Below are 20,437 nucleotides of genomic sequence, written 5' to 3'. Positions count from 1 at the left end.
CAGGGAAGTTCACACACACATTGCATGGTAATTGTGAGCACAAGAAATTCATAACAAGGCACAGCTGAATATTACGCTGTGTAACACCAAACAGTTCATACTAGATGGCTTGCCGCTTGACTGTCCCTTGGCCTGGTCAAGGTATAGCTTTAATATACAGCTGGACTCCTTATAACATATTCTTGTGGCTCATCACATTGATCCTCCTATCTCAGCCTCTCATATGTTGGAGTTATCAGTGTGCACCATCATACCCTGCTGTGTTTTATAATTCTTTAATGAATACTTGAATACTAGACATTGTATAATGAAAATAGTAGCATTGTCTACAGAATGGTTGAGACTCAGTTTTTCCTCTGGGGAATTTTGTGAATATTATTTGGTCTATCTAGATTTCAACCTCATTAAAGTAACTGTGAAAGACATTTTCTGAGAAACTGAAGTATGCAAAACATACACATTAAATGGCAATATCATTTATTTAGTGACAGCTTCCTGCGACCATCTTTAGAAGTCCTAGAGTATGCAGAATTGATTGTTTTCTAAATGCAAACATATTTCTCTCTCTCTTTTTTTTTTACCAATTTGAAATTTCAATATTTTATTAAAATGTATAATATGAATTGTATAAATTAGACAGTCAAATCTCTTCATGTATCCAATTAAAATATTAAGATTCTATAATTCTTTTACTCTTTCCATAATATAAACCACAAAATTGGTCTCAGTATATTTAATAATGTTTATAAATGAATATGCAGAATCAGAGGCTTTTCAAAGATCTGTTTATTTTAAAAGTGAGAAACAGTATGTTTTCAAAGTGGCATAAAGAAATGACTTAATTGTGATTCCCTACAGTGTGCTGATTCTATGGAGTATTGAGGATCATGTCTTATTCTAGAAACAGGTAAGAAAGAATCAAGAAAAGATGATTAACAGATGGTATGAAGAAAGCTCTGCCCTCTAGATTAAGTGCATAACACTGTTTTGTGAAGGTGGGTATCTTGAAGATGCAAAGCCAGGATCCCCAGCTAAAGAGGCCTTCCTTCTTGTTCTCCTCTGGACCTGGGTAGCATTTCTTCCATGTCTGCAACAACGTAAGCAACAACAGCCCAAACAGCAGCAGCAACATTCATCTGCTTGGGATCCATGGCAGTCATGGTGTCTCCATGGGAATGATGGAAGGAGAAATATTTGTATAAGTCATCACGCAGACTGGCTCCTGGGGAGAAGAGGGAGATTTCTGAGTGTGGTATTTTGACAAACATCGCTGAATAGCTGTTCAGAAACCATTGCTACCCCCTCACATCCTTTCAGTCCACTCCCCCTGATAACTGAAGTGGCAAAGTAATTGTTTCCCAAGGCTGTCTTGAAGGAAGATAGCTATATCACATTCCTCTGACCACTAAGATTTATGTGTCAGGCTGTGGGAGAGTTCTAGGAATGCCTTAGCTTTGCTGACAAAGACTTGGGAAAGGATGGCTAACACTCCATTAAGGGTAGATGAGAAATTAGAGTTGAAAGGAACAAAAAGCCCTGGTTTTAGCCTCAAATCAGAGCCTGGAGAAATATCCTGTTCAATTCATTCTTTGACCACTACTTGGATGGTCTTGTGGAGGTCTAGGTGCAGCTCTGAAGCATCTGGGAGTCATGCTGATTGCTTTATTGTGCAATGCATGACACACAGAGAAGACAGCAGAGAACCTATGTATGCAAGACCTTAAGGTGATCTTATGAAGAGGACATGTCTATCATTCCACCCAAGAAAACAGTTTCTGGTACTTGAGGAGGCCATGTTTTCACTCTCCTTCTCAGTGTAGTTCTCTGCTCTATCCCCCAAGGAGTCACAGTCCTGTTTTGCTCATGTACTAATCAGTTCTTGTTTTTTTCCTGTGGTTTTATCACACACACACACACACACACACACACACACACACACACACACACTCACTATGGCCAAAACTCTGTTTGAAACATATTATGCATATTGTCTTTCACTCAAATGCATGTAAGGTTTAACTCTTACCATGCATTGCTGTAATATACTTCTTTGTAATTTGTTTTAATTCTATCTCATTGTATTAATTTATCCATTTTCCTTCCCAGGTTTCTGTAAGCACATGCTACTATCAACATTCTAACGGGTAGAAATGTTGGGGTGGAATGGCTGTGCTACAGAGCATGTGTGGTTAATTTTATTATTCAATTCCAAAATATTTTCCTTTTAACTTACATGGCCATGGTGAGTAAATGAGCTAGCTGTCCTTTTGATTCATATGTTCTCCAGCATTTGGTTTTGCCAAAAGCATTTTTTTGCTTTTCTGGTGAGTGTCAAACATCACTTCCTTTTTAATTCTTCAAGTTGCTAATGAAATTGAATATATGTTTCTATATGAATTTTTGGTCATTTTTGTTTCTTGTTGAGGTGCCAAATGATATGTTTTTGATACTAATCTTCTCTTGGTATTGTTCACATATATAATTTTCCAGTTTATGGCTCAGCTTTCTTTCTGAATACATGTTCTTACTATTGATGTAGCTGAATTTGTGAAACTTCTCACTTATGATTGGTGCTATGCATGTTTCATTCAAGAGATGCTTCACATCCCTTAAAACTAAAAATATCCTCCTGTGTTCTATTCTGAAAATTTAAAGCTTTTATCTTCATTGTTAATGTTTTCACACATCTAGAATTGGAATTGATTTTTCTGTAGTATGTGAAGTAGGTTTCTGTTTTTATTTTTTAGTTGTTGAGAAAATTGATTAATGTGTGCTCTTCCCCATTAATCTGCAGTGTCAATGTCCTCATATATCTAATTTTCTTGTATGTAAAGGCTTGCTTGGGGATAGCAAGTCTGTCTCTGTGGTCTCTTCATTGGCCTCCATGTTAACATCACCCTGTCTCAATTGCCATTGCTTTCTAACCCTTGACATTGGGGAGGACAGCTTTCTCCAACTTCTCCCCATTCCTCCTTCTCCCCTTCTTTTCCCTTCCTTCTCTTCCAAGAAGTGTTTTAGTTATTCTTAACTATGTTGCCTTCCACATAATCTTCAGAATTACTTTAATATTACAGAAAATTATTTTTGGATTGTTTTCCAGAATTATGTCAACCTGCATATTAATTTGAGGAAGATATGCAAAAATGATTTACATCTTTCAGTCAGGATATTGTGTTTTTTTGAGCATGTTATTTTTTTTTGAAAATGTTATGATAATTTGTTTCTATTTGAGTCTTCTGTAACATCTTTCATTTTATAGTACAGGAGATGGAGCGATTGCTCAGAGGTTAATCACACTGGCTGCTCTTTCAGAGGACCTAAGTTTGATTCCCAGCACATGGTGGCTCACAACTATCTGTGTCTCTAGTTCCAGGGTCTCCAATGTCCAATTCTGGTCTCTGCAGGCACAAGGAACTTATATGGTGTATGGGTATAGAGATATCCATACAGGCAAAATACCCATACACATAAAATAAAAATAAAATCAAAATATAGTCTTCCTCATGTTTTGATAGTTTTCTTTCCTTAATGGGCTCTATTGTAGTAAATTTGCTTTTTTTGTTTGTGGCTATCCAGCTTAAATAGAAAACTGTATGTGAGTCATCAGATGGAGTTTCTTTTTTGTCTTTATTCTGGAGTATCTTACATAGTAGCTATAAATTCTTTCCTGGTTATTTTATAGGACTTTTTATAAAGCCACCAAAGTCTGATATTTTCTTTATGACAAAAATGTTAACTAATGATTTAATTTTTTTCATGGTTACTGAGCTACTTAAGTTTTGTGTTTCTTTCTGATTATCTTTGAAAATTCATATTCTAGAAATATGTGGGCTTTGACTAATCTTCAAAATAATCACTGAGAAGTTGTCAATAATACCCTCTTTTTACTTTTGACAATGCCATTCATTCTGCAGTGATGTCTCTCTCTTTGTATCTGATGTAGATTTTCAGTGTCTCCTCTCTAGCCAGCAACTTGCCATTTTTGTTGCCTTTCAAAGAAAAAGACAAATTGGAGCTTTGGGGATACTTTCTACTATCTAGTAGTTTTTCTTCCACTGGATTTTGCTCTTAGATTTATCTTTCCCTTCCTTCCTTCCTTCCTTCCTTTCTTTCTTTCTTTCTTTTTTTTTTTTCCAGACAGGGGTTCTCTGTGTAGTTTTAGTGCCTGTCCTGCATCTCACTCGGTAGACCAGGCTGGCCTTGAACTCACAGAGATCCACCTGCCTCTGCCTCCTGAGTGCTGGGATTAAAGGCATGCACCACCACTACCCGGCTTCCCCTTCTTTCTTTGGTTTGTTTTCTTACTTGAGTTAAATGCTTGGCTTATTATTTTGCAAATTTCCTTTGTCTCTGGCATACTCATCAGGACTATATTCTTAGCCTTCTAACCAATTCTGATTAGAGTGTTCATGACTACTTAGTTTTAAATGCTTATTAATTTCTAGGTTGACCTTGTCATCAACTTATGTTTTATAGTGAATATTCTTAATATTCAAAAATGAGGTTTCCTTGTTTAATTTTTGCTGTTAATCTCTGATATAGCTATCATATAATGTGGGCTGTATGGTACAAATTCTTTGAATTTTGTTGTGATTTGCTCCATGGCCTACTATCACGTCTACTTTCACAAATGTTGCACATGCACTACTTATAAAGGATGTGTGTCCAGTGTGCTAGGCATGTTTCTATATCTGGAGTATTAATTGCATTCTTTAAACTTTTAATTCCTTGTTTACTTGTTATGCATCTGATCTGTAAGTTGGGGAGGTATAGACAAAAATGTCCATTCATGATTTTAATGTGTTTTCTATTTTATAGTTATTCTATAACTCCAGAAATGCCTTTCAATGTATTTCAAAGTTATGCTCCAAGGAATACATGAATTCAGAATTCTATCTTACTCATAGATTGAACTTTTATTGATTTGTGGTTGTCTCCTTATGTGTAGTAATATACATGTCTTGATATTTTCTTCATAATAGAAATGCTAAGTAATAATTCAATGTCTTTCATGATTACTGAGTGAGGATTTGTATTTCTCCCAATCCAGCTTCTCCTATGTTTGAGATGGCCCAGTTGCTTCTTTATGCAGAACACAACGCTGCCCGCTTTGCTCCATCATTTTATGCCCCGTCCTTACATTCTTAGTGTTTTTTTCTAATGAAAGTTTTCAAAATCTAGCCTGGGAATATTTGAGTTTTATCAGGAGATTATAATCCATTTATGTGGATCATGGTTATTTTTCAATTTGATTTGCTTATACCCCCTGGATTTTAGCTACCCATTCCTTGTGTTTTCTAGGTTTCTTCCTCCCCCTTCTCTCTTGTCCTTTTCAGGGTTAATTTTCTTCCCTCTTCTCATTCCTTCCTCTCCCGCCTACTCCCTAGTCTGAAAGCTATCTGCTTTATCTCTGTTCGGTCACAAATTATCTAATGACTACCACGTTAGTACCTTACATCACACAAGCACCTGGAGGCTAAGTGTCTCTCATGGTCCTGAAAGCCCATGCCCTGTGGGATGGGCAGGTAAAGGCTGGGTCCCATCATACCACTGCTGATTCCCACTTTGTGTTTCTAACTGCTGTGACCCTCCATTTTGATACCCACTCTGTCGTCAGTGCCTACTGCCTAGCACCAAACACAAGATGGAAGTATATTTACTTATTGAATGAGTGGGGGCTAATTTTACGAGCAAATTCGGCCTAGAGGGTGATGTGTCACCTTGGAAAATATGGGATTTAGAACAAGGCAGCTTGGGGAATTCACGGAAGAGATTACTTACAAAGAATTATTAGGGTTAAATAAATAATAGATAAAACAAGTCAGGACTAGCCACAGTGGAGAGCCATTGCCAACCTGAGTCTAAAACGGAGGGAGGGCAGGATAGGATAGGAAGGAACTAAGAGTGAGTGCTAGGGAAAAGAGAGGTGCTCTGGTCATTTGGAAGCCTGGGTCTCAGTCTCTAGCTCATGCCTCCCAAAACTCTTCTGGGTTCCTCTGGGTCAAACCCAAATACATCAGCAGGCAAAGGGATTTATTAGCAGAACGCATAACAGTTCACCCAGTACTCACTGCATGTTAGAGAACGATAAGGAGGGATGTGGAGGGACGCATAATGCACAAGTCCTTATGATGTAGAGAGCAGTGGAAACAGGGATTCCAAGTGCATGGAATGTGTAAACATTTTTTATTTGTGCGATGTGAGATAAATCAGTTAATAATTGACAGATAAAATGGGCAACTGGCAATGGTAGGTCCTGAAAATGGGCTGGTGTAGTGCATAAGTGAGAGACTTATGCAGTTAATGGTTAGGACAGAGGGACAGCTGCAGCTTTGTCTCAGGTAGACACCCCAAAACAGGTGGGTGATTCCAGAGATCACAAAGTTGAGGAGAGTGCTGGAGTGCAGTTAGAGGAGAGGCCATATTGGCAACTTCCTGGTCTCTGAAATTCTCAAGGAGGCTTGAGAATGAAATAACCCATCTTCCCAGAAAGGCCAGAATCCATTAAAACCAGGAGCTTCCGTATACAAGAAGCTCATGGCTCCCAGGAAAGTCAAATCCGCATGTTTTCTCTGGCAGTAGCTGTAAGTATCTTCACAGAACTGTGACATTTTAGAATTTATTTGGGGTTGGTAGAAAGCACACACTCCCTAGATTCAAGAGAGCAGCAAGTGAATGTCAAAATCACACACACACACACACACACACACACACACACACACACACACTCACACACACAGCACAGAGTTAAGAAGTTCATAAAATGGAAGTTACTGAGAGTGGATAGAGGATAAAGAGTGAGGGACATTTAATCCCAGCAAAGCATGAACACTTGGGGCCCGGTTGATTCCATACAGGGCTTCTTAAGAACACTGCAAGTTAGCTGATAAAAATGGGATTCAAATGCCATATTGGAAAAATAAAGGCAAGATGTATTGTGATGTCCTTTTCAGGCTTCCAAAAGTCCCTTTGTGTCTCTGACTGAAGGAATCTGACTGCCAGATGGGTGACGTTTGGCTGCCTCTCTTTAGAGCCTGTGACTTAAGGAAGGCATTTCCTCCTTCATCATCTAAGTTCCCATGGACATTATGCAAAATAAAAACAACCCAGAAGCTTGCCGTCACCACCAGGCATGCTGATATCCATGGGAGCTGTGGGAAGCCCAGTGGCAGCCCTGGAGCTTTGTCTTTGTAATTCCAAGGAGACACTTTATCAGTGACAGCCACTGATCTAACAGAGCAGCACCAAGGGAGCTCCTGCATTTCAGTTTGAGAGAAAGGTGGGCGAACGCTAGCTGTCCCTAGGGGTAATTGCATGGTATCTTTTGACAGGTGTATGAGCTCTGAACAGGGAATCATCAAATGCTCTTTAGACATGGAAAGCTGCTAGAAGGTGTTTGCTCTAAGGAGCAATATTCTTCCCTGGAAATAAGCTACAGCATTCTGAGGCCTTTCACTGTTGGAAAGTATTTTTAAGGGAGATTTGGGAGGTAAGGATGTCAGTCAAAGAGAAGGGAGATACAGCTGAGAAAACTGAGGAAGATAGGCCCGGGTTCAAATTCAGACTCTTCTGCTCAATAATTGGGTGACTTTGAAAGTCTCTGCAAGGCCATTCCACTTTAGTGTCTTCAATCATAAAATGGGGATAATGATAGCTAACCTTCAAGAGGCTGCTGAGGATTAGTAGGCACTCAATTAAGCCTTTATTATGGCTGTTATATACCCAAAGAAGCTCCAACATACCCATAGCATCAGGATCAATTAAATGCCACTTGGAGGATTTAAAATCCTAATTTAATCAATCAAAGTTCTGATGATTATTCATAGTGATGGCATAGTTAGACCATGAAATGTGTTCTATGCGACATTGCCTTGACCCTGATTTGAGTGATTATTCCCCCTCTCCCTCCTTTTACATCCCTCTGAATCCTTTTTGTAAACACTCATCTCACAAAAAGTATCTTCCAGCTGTGAGCTTAGGTGATGACTAGTCTATGACTATCATTAGAGATACCCACTCTGCCTCATACTGTTCACAGTATTTTCATTCCCCAAAGGGACAGAGTGGTAATGACCATGCTGTGTGCAGGCTGTCAGAACAAGAATGAACTCTTGCTAATTCCTAAAGATACGGGTGGGCAATACACAGAGATGCACACACACCTGCTTGTGGTGTGTCATCCCTCACACATATGTATCAGAGGGTTTTGCTCTACAGTTCAAATTCAAGTGTGTGATTTTTGTCAAATACATGCTGCTGTGGTTCTGTGTGAAGGCTGCACACATAGGCAAGCAGCTGTGGGGAATCTCTTTCTCCTTTGTAAACAAATCTCAGTCTGGGGCACACTATTTAATTGCAATGGAATGCATTACAGGCTTTCCCCTGATCATAATAATTATGGGGTTAGAGAAGAATGTTGTGTTCTTAATATATTCCCTACAAGGAAACAGTCTCCTTAGGATCCATAAAGTGCTAAAAATACATTTAAAATTTAATTAAAATTATTATTTTTTTCAGCTACATTGTCATGTGAAAAAACATTATTGCCAAAACAATTAGAAAGTCAATTCATAGAATTTGCAGGCATTTAATCTCTCTTTTCAAGGAGGCAGTTTAATCCCTATTAAATCTTTCTGAAAATTAGAATCAGGAGTAGTTAATTAATAGCTTCCTCACCCATAGCTTCTCAGAAGAGAAAACAGCTTATAGGGGACGAAAAAAGAAAAAGAATACAAAAGACAGGCTACAGTAGAAAAGAAAAAGACCCCCAATCCAAACTCCTTTAAAAGCATTCCAATTTGAGATTATAAACTTTCCACCTAATCAAGAACCTTCAAGATTATGCTAAAAGTTTCCAGGCACCACTATGTCTGTGAAACATCCAGGCATTGGAAAATGTGGGACAACTCTGAGCACATAGTTGAGGTCAGCACTGACTCTCCTGGTGACCTCCAGGTCACAGGGTGGCCGAACTGTGTGGACTGAACCTTCTCCCACAAAGTTGAAGAACTAGAAGGCAGCAGCAGGACTAGAATGAATACTAGTAAGACTAACCAATACCACATGATGATAGTTATGGAGACATCCTACGGAGAAGCAACAAGGATTAGTCACTATCTGCCCAGTGCTTCTTGTGTGCCTGGAGCTCTTTGAAAATTATTTTATTTAATTCTCTCAGTGACACCACAAGCAATGGATCATCAATAACAGCAGCAGATGGAAAACAGACACCATACTTGTCTAAATCCATAGAGTAGCAACTAGTAGAGAAATAGGAGTCAAACTTGGTTGTTTGCAGGTTCTGGCTATTATGAATAATGCTGCTATGAACATAGTTGAGCATGTGTCCTTGTGGTATGATTGAGCATCCTTTGGGTATGTGCCCAAGATAGGTATAGCTAGGTCTTGAGGTAGATGGATTCCCAATTTTCTGAGAAACTGCAATACTGATTTCTAAAGTGACTGCACAAGTTTGCACTCCCACCAATAGTAGAGGAGTGTTCCCCTTATTCCGTATCCTTAGGCTGGCTTTTGGGAACCCAATACTCATGCTGGGTTGCCTCACCCAACCTTGGTGCAGATTGGAGGAGCTTGGTTCTACCTCAACTTGATGTGCCATGCTTTGCTGACTCACATGGGAGGCCTGGCTTTTTCTATGGAGATGGAGATGGAATAGATGGAGGCTGTAAAAAGAAAGTAGGGGGAGGGGATTGGAGGAGAGAAGGGAGGAGAAACTGTGGTTTGTATGTAAAATAAATGAAAAAAATTAGTTAAAAAAAGGAGTCAAATTTGCGTTTCTTTGGTTTAAAATCCTTACCATGTACCTACTCTCACTGCCTTGTCTCAGGAAATTAGCCTTTCCTCTGAGGAAATTTGACTGGTGTGACTCAGTCCACTTATTGCCCTGCCCCCTGCCTAGGCCCATTTTGACCTTATGGCAAGGGGCTATACTGGATCATGTAGGAAAAATACATTCACAAAGTAAACCCGGATGATCAGAAAGTGGATATCCACTGTGGCCATACCACCCCAAAACATCTGATCTTGTCTGATCTTGGAAGCAAGAAAGGGTGAGTCTGGGCTCATATTGGACAGGCCTGCCAATTCTCCTGGGATTTCTCAGCCATTGAAAGTCCACCCTTACCTCTGGTCACTCATGATGTCCTCTACTCTGAATCATTTTAAAACTAATCTTTTAAAACTGATATAGCAACAATAAAAATTCTATATAACAATGGAGTATAATGAGATGTTTCAACAGTATATTCTCATGTAATATTTACATCAGGTTAATTTAAGCATGTCTATATTCTCAGTCATTTTTTATTTCTTCGTGATGAAACATTCAATATCCTTTTTCAGCCTGGCTTTTAAGATTTATGTAATGACTTATAGTCATTGATCCATGACTATATCATATCACCCTTTTCACACCAACCTCTCCTCCATACCTTTTGCAGCATGTATGTAGTGGTGGGTCAAAAGGATTTAGAAAAATGAATTAATATACCTGTATATGTATATATATGTGTGTATTTATATGTGCTATGTGCCTCTGAGTATATAAAAGTTGGTACTTCCTCAACAGCTACCCACTCCTGAATACCCATTCTTTCTCCCTTGATCAACCTCACACCATTTCTATGACTAGGCTCATTATCATTGCTTTCATAGTTTTAGAGGTCTGTGTGTCTTGGTAACGTGGCTATAAACCCTAAATCCTAGCTCTTTGACTTTGCCTCTCTTGTTTTCTAAGACAAAACAATATTGTCCTTTCCTTGGATGGTGCACTTTTACTCATGATTATGTTTCAGTCCTAATTTATTGTTTCCTGTTTGGATCATGCAGATTTATTGGCCACTTTTCCTTCATGGTCTAATGTCAATGCAGTTTTTTACTATCTGAGCAGATGTGACTCAGGTGTAAAAGCTGACCTGCCAGTCTCCACAAACTCAGAAAGTGATACTTGCTAAAAAACAAAACAACAACAAAAACTATGATTGAAAGAGTTTGGGTTTATTCTTGTGCTTTTTTTTTTTTTTTTTTGTCTGATAGAGCACATTGCAAGAAAGAACACTTAGTAAATGTCTGGACCTGAGAAAACTCTAATGATTGTTTCTAGGGTGGCGTTTACAATGAAAGCTTTACAATTATTGTGGATTTGAGTAATTATGTTCAGATGGACAGATTTTTGATTTCTAGTTACAAATAAAGATACAAAGTCCTTCCATACTAGAAGGCAGTTTTTAGCCAATACAACATTTGAACTCACCTTTCTTCCTCCATCTCTATATCACCACCTCCTGCTTTGTTAGCAACCAGCATCATAGATAGGCATTAGCCAAGTGGAAAGTCTTATACACGTGTTATTGTGGCCTGATTCCATGCACACAGTAGACACCTAGGTAGGGTTGGGTAGTGCTGTGGAAATGCCTGGGCGAGAGTCCTACTTTTGTCAACCATTGTTTGATGTCTGCTTATAGCGTTGGAAGCTGGGTGGGTGAGAGTCAAATGTGACTGGTCATAAGGCAGAACCTAAGAACTACTGACAAGTATAGTGATATTTTATTTGTGCTGAAATGTGATTTTATTTGTATGTTAATAAATAAAGTTGCCTGGGGATCAGAAGTCTGGCAGTGGTGGTACACACCCTTAATCTGATCGCATGGCAGGCAGAGTCTGTGTGTTCAAGGACATAGCCAGCATGGTGACACATACCTTTAATCCAAGTACCAACCATAAAAACCTGGAGGTCTGTATAGACAGGCAGTGACGAAGAAGTCATGTGGTTGGATTTAGAGCCAATGAGCAAGCAGAACAGAAAGGCAATAAAAATACAGACACACAGGAAGTAGGTCTTTTTCTGAGGGGAAGAATGGCAGTGGCAGCGAGGGTAAGAAGGTGGTCTTAGCTCTTGGCTACTGCTCTCTGATCTTTGGGCTTTTAACTGTGCATTTGGCTCTGTGTTTCTTATTTAATAAGACCATTTAGAATTACATCTACAGACAAGTGATTCTTATTTCACATAGCTGAGCTGACAGAGTTTAGAAAACCCAGCACCTATTACTAAGCATTTAAATATTTACTCTATAGGGAAAAGAGTTTTTTTTTTAATAGGAGGATGCCTTTACTAACATTTTAATAACACCTACAAGGAGGGAATGAGCTATACAAAAAGAGAAAATGGCACCTTTTTCCTATTTAAGAACCCTGCAAAAGCCAGATGAGTGATAAAATGTGTGTTGCCATGGAATTAAAGAGTGTAGTTTTTGTTTGTTTGTTTTGATACTGAGTCTCATACTATAACCGAAGTGGGTCTGGAACTCATTATGTATCCCAAGCTGTCCTCAGACTTTGTTCCGTCCTTGGCCTCTGGATAAAAGGGATGTCTTGATGCGAATGGGGAGCTATGTGGGTGTGAGAGCAGAAGAAAACAGCAGCTATTTTTTTCTTCAGCACTGCAGGACTGGTAGCATTTAGAACTGAAATCAGTTTTAAGAAGTTGGCAAGTCCATTCCAATTACAGAATCTTGTGAATCACCACTACAGTTGCAAAAATAAGAATGCTCAAATAAAAAAAGTAACATATATCATAATTATTTTAAGGGGCTCCAATAGAATTGGAGTTATTCAGTTTACAAGAGTTAAGCTATATTGGATTACAAACAAATGAAATTATTTTGAAGCATGTAAATCTAATTATTTTAGGGATGATATCAATTTGGTTCTCTAGCTCCCCACAAAATGCCCCTGGGGCAATCAATGTAGGACTGGAAGGACAAGGAGTCTAAGCCAAAATGCGCTTTTTACAGTTTTGGCATTCCAAGGTGTCAAGGTCACAAGAAGCTGTGAGATGAACAATAAGAGATACATATAGCAGAACACCATACTACTGAAAATGTCCATCTCTGTGTGTACGTGTGCATGTAGGTGTTGGTCCTTGCCTTTTGGTTTGTTACTGTTTTGTGCTACATATAACAGGCTAGCTGACATTTGAGCTTCCAGGAATTCGCCTGTCTCTGACTTTCATCTTGCTGAAGGAGCATTGGGATTACAAAGGTATACTACCAGGCCCAGCTTTTGTTTGGGGTCTTCAGATTTGAACTTAGGTCTTCACACTTGCATTAAGTGCTTTACCAATAGCCCATCTCCCCAAACCCAAATTCTATACTAAAAGACACATTACAGTACAATAAAAACTTAGTCACTAAGGAAAATATGTATCATGTTAAGGAGAATGATGGTTGTTTCATGGATAATTTAGAGGCAGCTCTAATGGTGAGAAAAGCTGAGCTGGGTTGGGAGTCTCTGGATCCTTCTTAGTTTCTAGTCTTGCTTGTGTGCCAGTATAGATTTATCTATAATGGATGTCTATGCTTTTGTGTAGGACAGTTGTGTTGTGGAATACTCTTTTTGTTCACTGTGAAGATGTATCTTTGCCAAGGCACCTTCTTATTTATTTAATACTAAAGCTAAATGTCCATTAACTAGTCAGGGGATATAGGCAGGACAGCCAAACACAGAGGACACTGGGAAAAAGAAAGGTGGGGTCACCAGGAGATGCAGGGGGCATAAGACATGCTAGAGGACGAGTAAAGCCACAAGCCACATAGCAATACATAGATGAACAGAAATGGGTTAATTTAAGTTAAAAGAGCTAGTTAGTAACGAGCCTCAGTTATGGCTGAGCTTTATGTAGTAGGTAGCTGTTCTGTCTATGACTTAAGGCAACAATGTGGTTTTTGGGAGCTGACTCATGGGACAGAAAATTCTGACTACAGGTTTGGTTACAGAAAGATGGGAAAGTACTACGAAATATTAGTGAGGTTTCTACAAAGTCAGTTTCTGAAAAGCAATGGAAAGGATAAAAATATACAGTCAACAATCTTTGCCTCAAACAATAATTCTTACAGGCAGAAAATGATATCTATAATGGAGAAAAGCTAGGTGAACGTTATTGCAGCCTTTCTAAGACACCTTCTTCTTACTTATTCATATAACCTTTTGTTTTCTTGGACATCTGGCAGTTTATCCTTTGGAAGAAAAACTCAGGCCCTTTAGTGATGAAGGGATGCAATATTTTTACAGCAAATCTTCTAAAGTAGAGTCCTCTGAAACCCATTGTGCAGCAAGGGTATAAAAAGGCTTCCATGGGAATAGCTTTCTGACTTCCAAACCAAAGGAAAACAAAGATACAAGAAAAAAAAAAAAAAACAACCAGGAACTGAAAATGCATTTAATGCAAACACATTTCACTTAAAGCAAAACATTTGTTCTTGGAATGTTCATTAAATGCCAGTGGTCATGAAAAAATCCTGGCCCAAGGTAAACCAAGAAAGGCTGCAGATCTGAGATACAAATTTAGCATTTAAATGTAACTAAATTCCCAATGCTATTTACAGTTGACCCTCATTAATTAATTTTAGGACAATCTTCCTAAGAAGAATCAGTAGCTACTCTTAGTAGCCATCCCAAATAAGATCTCAGTACATCTGACTGTTTATGTGATATTTATAATGCAAGAAAAATAGCAACTTATATATTTCTATGTATTCTTTAAAAAAAGACCAGTGGTGACATAGGAGGCCAGTGCTGCATTGTGGGGGAACATGTCGTTAGCTGGTCCATCATTCACAGTCAAGCTGCAGAGTTATGAGCTAAGTGGTCAAAAGGAGCTTGAGACATCTGCTACAGACCCAGAAATGCTTCCAGGAGGTGATGAATCATGCCAGGATTCCCTCTTTTCTATCTCTGAAGCCTTTAGTCTTCTTGACAATAGGTGGAAACTCTGCACTCTTTTCACCAACTAGTTTAACTGGTAAGAAGGCCTAATTATGGGCAACATGGAGCACGAGGCTTGAGTCAGTTCTTGTTTAACTTCATATAGTAGAGAAGTAGGCTTCCTGCTGCTGTGGTCAGGTGAAATGGCTGCTCAGAATATCAGAGCACTTACCATTCACCCATCACTGCACAGCAAGGCAGCTGCCAGCAAGTTCTTGCTCACACTGCTTGCACTGAAGACTTGTGCAAAGGGGACCATGTTCATTCTACTGATATTCCTGAATTCCTACCATGCATCCAGACTCTGGAGACAGAGTGGTGGGCACAACTTCTCAGGTCCCTGCCCTTGTGGATCATGAAAGCTAGCAGAAGTGAGGCTAACTGAAACAACAGAAGGATGTATCTAAAAACACTGAGTGTGCAGATGAAAACTGAGAAAGCAAAATCAAGTTTCTCCTTCCCCCAAGTCTGATTTTAATGTAGTAATGACTGTTATGGGTGGGTGAGTGGTAGCTCAGAGTGTTTCACTGTGGGTGCTGGGGGACAGTATTACTGCTTTTTGTCTTTGGAGTAAGTGACAGACAGTGTAATCATGGATGGAAGTAACAAATTCATCACCACAGTCACAGCTAGGATCTCCTAAATGCTTTCTGTGAGCTACAGCTTGTACTAATACTTACGTGCACTATCTTATCAAGAATTCACAATGATTCTGTAATTATTATTACCCTCATTTTACAGACGAGTAAACTCTGGCTTAAAGGTAATAATGATAATTATAAGCAAACGAGTCAGGCATAAGTCTCTGCAGACCTCCTTGTGTTGGTCCTGAAGGATAGAAGAGAAGGCCTAGGAGAAGCCACGGTCCTTGGATGACACTGACATTGATAGACAGCACCGTGAAGCTGTCCAAGTAACCCCCCACCTGTACCATCACTTGCATCTCTTTCCAGGAACCTCGTACATGAACTTGTGTCTTTTGAAAGCCTTTCTATTAGATACCATATCTGTCTTGTACACTCTCAAAATCATATACTTCCTGGGATAGTTAACTTCATTAACTTGACATAGCTTAGAATCACCTGGGAAAGAAAGTCTCAATGAGGGATTGTCTACATTGGGGTCCCCTATGGACGTATCTGTTGGAGACTGTCTTAATTAAATTAATTGATGTGGGAAGGTCCTGCCTACTGTGTGCAGCACCATTCCCTAGGGGGTCCTGAACTTTATAAGGATGGAAAAATTGAGCTGAGTAGCAAGCCAGCAGCACATGTGTGGTTTTGTTTGTTTGTTCTTTCTGCTCTTGACCATGAGTGTAATCTGATTAAACCTTTCAAGATTTCTGTGCTGTAATGGACTGTAACCCAGAATGGCAAGCTAAAATGAACTCTGTCCTCTCTGAGTTTCTGTTTGTCAGGATATGGATGTATATGTTGTGTATGGATATAATGCATATGTATATCACAGTAACAGAAATGAAACTAGAATACTTTCCTTGCTTGCAACAGGAATCTGATCTAGTCTCCTGGATTGCTCTGCCTGTGGCCAGTGGGTTGCCAGGATGGTTGCTAATCTTCCTGTTTTTTTTTTTATGATTCTCTCTCCATGGAGAAATGACTCATCCATTTGGAATTTTTCTTTCCACACAAACCACTTGTCTGGTTCAATAACTATCTAAGATTCAAATAACTCCATTAAATTTAAAAAAGAAATAATGCTTTTCTGTCTTCCATAATGAATATTTCTTATCAGATTAATTAATAAAGACTCTAATATATGACTGTTAATCCCATGTTGGGGGCACAAAGTTCCTTGAACTCACAGAATATTAGGGAACCAGGAATGTTAACCATGCAGGGGTAATTCCTCAAAGGAGGAAATACCTGTTTTCTGCCCAGAATGCTGAGAATGGACACTGTTAATGTCCTGGTGACTTTTTGTTGTCAGTAGTGGCAGACTTCATCCACCTTTTGATATAGAGCCAGACCTCACCCAAATCCCCTAGACTCTCCCTTCCTAGACCATTATCTTTAGCTCCTAGTAATAGAACCCATCCTTGGGGTAGACGTTGTGTGCATTTTATTATTTTATGGCCTGCTGACCTCCATGCTGTCTCAGTCAGAGACCACAGTAGACTCTAGGCCATTTACTTACAGAACCCACCCTCAAGGTCACATGTACTTTGAAAGGAGTTTCTATGTAGTCATACCTTAAGCTTTATTGCTCACCTGGAATTAGAGTGATTGTTACCTGAAAAAGTGGAAAGAGAATGATTGTTGCCTGGAAATTTTCCCCAAATTCTCTTATGTTTAAATGTTCTCACATTCAACCACCTGGCATCAAACTCTCTAGAAGTTTTGATTCAGGTTGATGAAGTCAGTTTGAATCTAGTTTTCATTCTTACTTTTGGGGCTGGCTGTCTGCCTTGACATCTGCAGAGACCCCTCAATCCTGTTTGAATACCTCCATTGACAGGAAACTCATTCCTTCCCCCAGTAGTTCAGTCAAATTAATTTTCAGAAAAGCATTTATTGAGCATCTATCGTATTCATAAAATGAGTCAAGGGAAATTTTTTAAACAAAAGATTGTGATAGACTGGAGAAGGCTCAAACATGGGAACTAGGACTTGACCAACAAAAGTTGTGTAAGAGCTAAGGGGACAGAGAGTTGCATTCCAGTTGTGATGCTCAGATAGACAAGCAACCCACGATGGACCCCTAACCAAGTTACAGCACTCATACTGCTACAAAACCTTGAGAAACAACAAGACACTAGTAAGTACTGACATTGCCTCCATTACTAATCACAAAAGGACTGCTGCCTTTTATACACAATTTACATGTCATAAATTTATTTAGTAAAATTTTAATTTAGCTATTTGAGAATTTTACAAATTGTGTTTTGATAATATTTACCCCTACCCCAATCCTTTCCCTTTTCATTTCAAGTTTTTGTCTTCTTTTCCCCCCTATCAAGTCCAATTTGTGCTGCCCACGTATCTTTGGATGTGTTGGGTTCCACTGGAATGTGGGTGCCTTACCAAGGGTTATAGTCTTAAAGAAAACTGACTATCCCTATTGATTTCCAGTGGCTTCTTGGCTAGGAGTTGGAACTTCATGCCCACTTCCCTTCTCTCTGTTAATTTAGATATTAGAAGGACGGAGTGCCATACAGGTGTCCTTTGGGGCTGAGCATTCCACAGTCTGTTATCCTATTTGTACCTTGACCAGTTGTGGTTTTTCTGGGTTAACCACTATCTACTTCAAGTAGAAGCTTCTCATCTCACTTCACTGCCTAGACCAAAGAGGCCTTCCAGGCATCAATCAATCAATCAATCAATTAATTTTGTTTATTAATTATTTTTTCATTTATTCTACACACCGACTACAGTTCCCCCTCCCTCTTCTCCTCCAGTTCCTCCCACCCTCCATCCCAGCCCCTGCCTCCTATTTACCCTTCTCCCCCACCTACTCCTCCTCTATCATCACCATTCAGGAAGGGGCTCCCGTGGGCCTGAACAAAGCATGGCTTATCAATTTGAGGCAGGACCAAGCTCCTACCCCTGCATCAAGGCTGGGTGAGGTAATCCAGCATAGGGAACAGGTTCCTAACAGCCAGCTAAGCAAGCCAGGGACAGGTCATGATGTCACTGCCAGGAGTCTCAAAGTCAGATTAAGCCACACATCTGTCACACACATGCAGAGGGCCTCATGCAGGCTCCCTAAGTTCAGAGTCCATGAGCTCCTCTGAGCTCAGGTCAGCTGTTTCTGTGGACTCCCCTGTCATGACCTTGAACCTCCTGGCTCATTCAATCCCTCCTCCCTTTCTTCAGCAGGACTCCAGGAGCTCTGCCCATTGTTTGTGGATCTCTGCATCTGCTTCCATCAGTTACTGGATAAAGGCTCTCTGATGACAATGCACCCTTTCAGGCTTTTTAATGTGACTAGATCATAGAGTCTTACTTAGGTTCCCTTCTTACATAAGCATGTAAAACCACAGATTTCCATCTGAGCACTGCTTTACATGTATCTCATCTTTAAATTCAGTTTGGTAAGCCTGTCTTTTGGTTGAGATGCTTAAGTATAATCCTGCTACCTTTATGTCCACTTTATGTTTCATTTAGCCTTTTTTCTTCAACCTCTCCTTTCTTCCTTTCCTCTTATTTATCTGTATTTAAATGTCTTTATTATTATTATTATTATTATTATTATTGAGAGGAGGGAGGGAGGGAGGGAGGAGAGGGAGGAAGAGAGTGGTGAGGGAGGGAGAGAGAGAGATATTAGAGATACATGCATATCATAGCCTGTGTGGAGGTCAGAGGACAACTTTTAGGGGTTGGTTCTTACCTTCCAAATTGACTGGGCAGTGTTTCTCTTGTTTTTGCTGTGCACTGTCCTACAGGCTAGCTGGTTTGTAAGTCTTTAGGTGGTTCTCCTGTCTTGGCTTCACATCTTGCAGAAGAATTGCACTTAGGACCAACTACTGATTGCATAGTATATAGGATTACAGATGTACAATCCTGACACTGGCTTTTTACATGGGTTCTAAGGATCAAACTCAGGTCTTCAGGCTTGCACACAGAGAGCTTTTTACTCATGGAGCCATATTACTGGCCTGTTATATACGTTTTCGGATTCTTTGAGATTTGAGTCTTGCTACATAGCCAAGGCTGGCCTGAAACTTGGGATCTCACTGCCTCAGCTCCATAAACACAGGGATGACTGGCATATGCTATTGCAGCTGTTCCTTCCTCTCTTTTGAATGGAGTCTATTTAAGTTGTGCTTTGTCTTATCTATGGCTTATTATTTATAACTTATTTTTTAGTGGTTGATCTAAAATTTATTATACCACTATAAAGAATAAAAGTCTTTGCCAGGTCTGTACTTCACATATTTTTGAATATTAGAATAGTATGCTAGCATATTTTCCTCTTCTGTTCTTTGCAATAGTTACCCTACATTTACTTCCCTGTATTGATAAACCCCATATGTATTATTATGTTTGCTTTACAGAATCACATACTTTTTGAAAGATATTTCACTGGCCAGAATGCCTTTTAGATTTACTGACTTATTTATCTACTTATAACTGTTCACATTTTCTTTCTTTTTAACATAAAGTAATTTTTATTGGATGGTAGTTATCAGAAATTCTGTCCTGCTTTTGAAGCTCTGTGTCAGACCCGGCACCGTTTTATTTCAACTTGATATGCTTTCTTTAGCTTTTCTTGTCACATAGGTTTCCTGAGGAAGAGTTTGATCCTCCAATTTTGTTTGTCAAATAATGTGTGTCAGGAAAATTTTAATTTTATTATAATTTTAAGGTGCATTTTTGCTGATTGCTTTAAGTTGGTGGGGTTTTGTTTGAGTACGTTAAAGATGTCATTTATGGCTCCCATAAGACACTGCAATTTCTTATAAAAGCAGTGATTATTCTTATCTTGCTCACTTTTCTCAGTACTTTTCTTATCTGGGAGTTGTAGAGACATTGTTATTGCTGCTTCTCATCAGGTTGGTGACAGTGACTTGCTTGTTCATCCTGTTTGGTTTATTGAGTTTCCTGCATGTGAGTGTGTAGTTCTTGAAGCATTAGGAAAACCTTTGGGCATTAGTAACTCGTTTTCTTTTCTTGTTCTAACATCATCCTGGTAGTTT

At 39.3% G+C, this 20,437-nt stretch overlaps 1 protein-coding gene across 2 annotated transcripts in view; it reads right to left on the bottom strand.

The window, feature by feature from the left end:
* Positions 1-768: 768 nt before the first annotated feature.
* The window catches only part of Cpq (carboxypeptidase Q), a 434,594-nt gene continuing 414,925 nt past the window's right edge, over positions 769-20,437 (bottom strand). For both annotated transcript variants that reach the window (XM_028893762.2, XM_037197721.1), the window contains exon 8: positions 769-1,222. In XM_028893762.2, the coding sequence (XP_028749595.1) occupies positions 1,032-1,222 (191 nt within the window). In that variant the 3' untranslated portion in view covers positions 769-1,031. The remainder of the gene's footprint in view (positions 1,223-20,437) is intronic.

Source organism: Peromyscus leucopus, chromosome 20 (genome assembly GCF_004664715.2).
Source record: "Peromyscus leucopus breed LL Stock chromosome 20, UCI_PerLeu_2.1, whole genome shotgun sequence".
Lineage (NCBI taxonomy): Eukaryota > Metazoa > Chordata > Mammalia > Rodentia > Cricetidae > Peromyscus > Peromyscus leucopus.
Note: the sequence above shows the minus strand (reverse complement) of the source record. Positions and strands in the feature narration are given on the sequence as shown.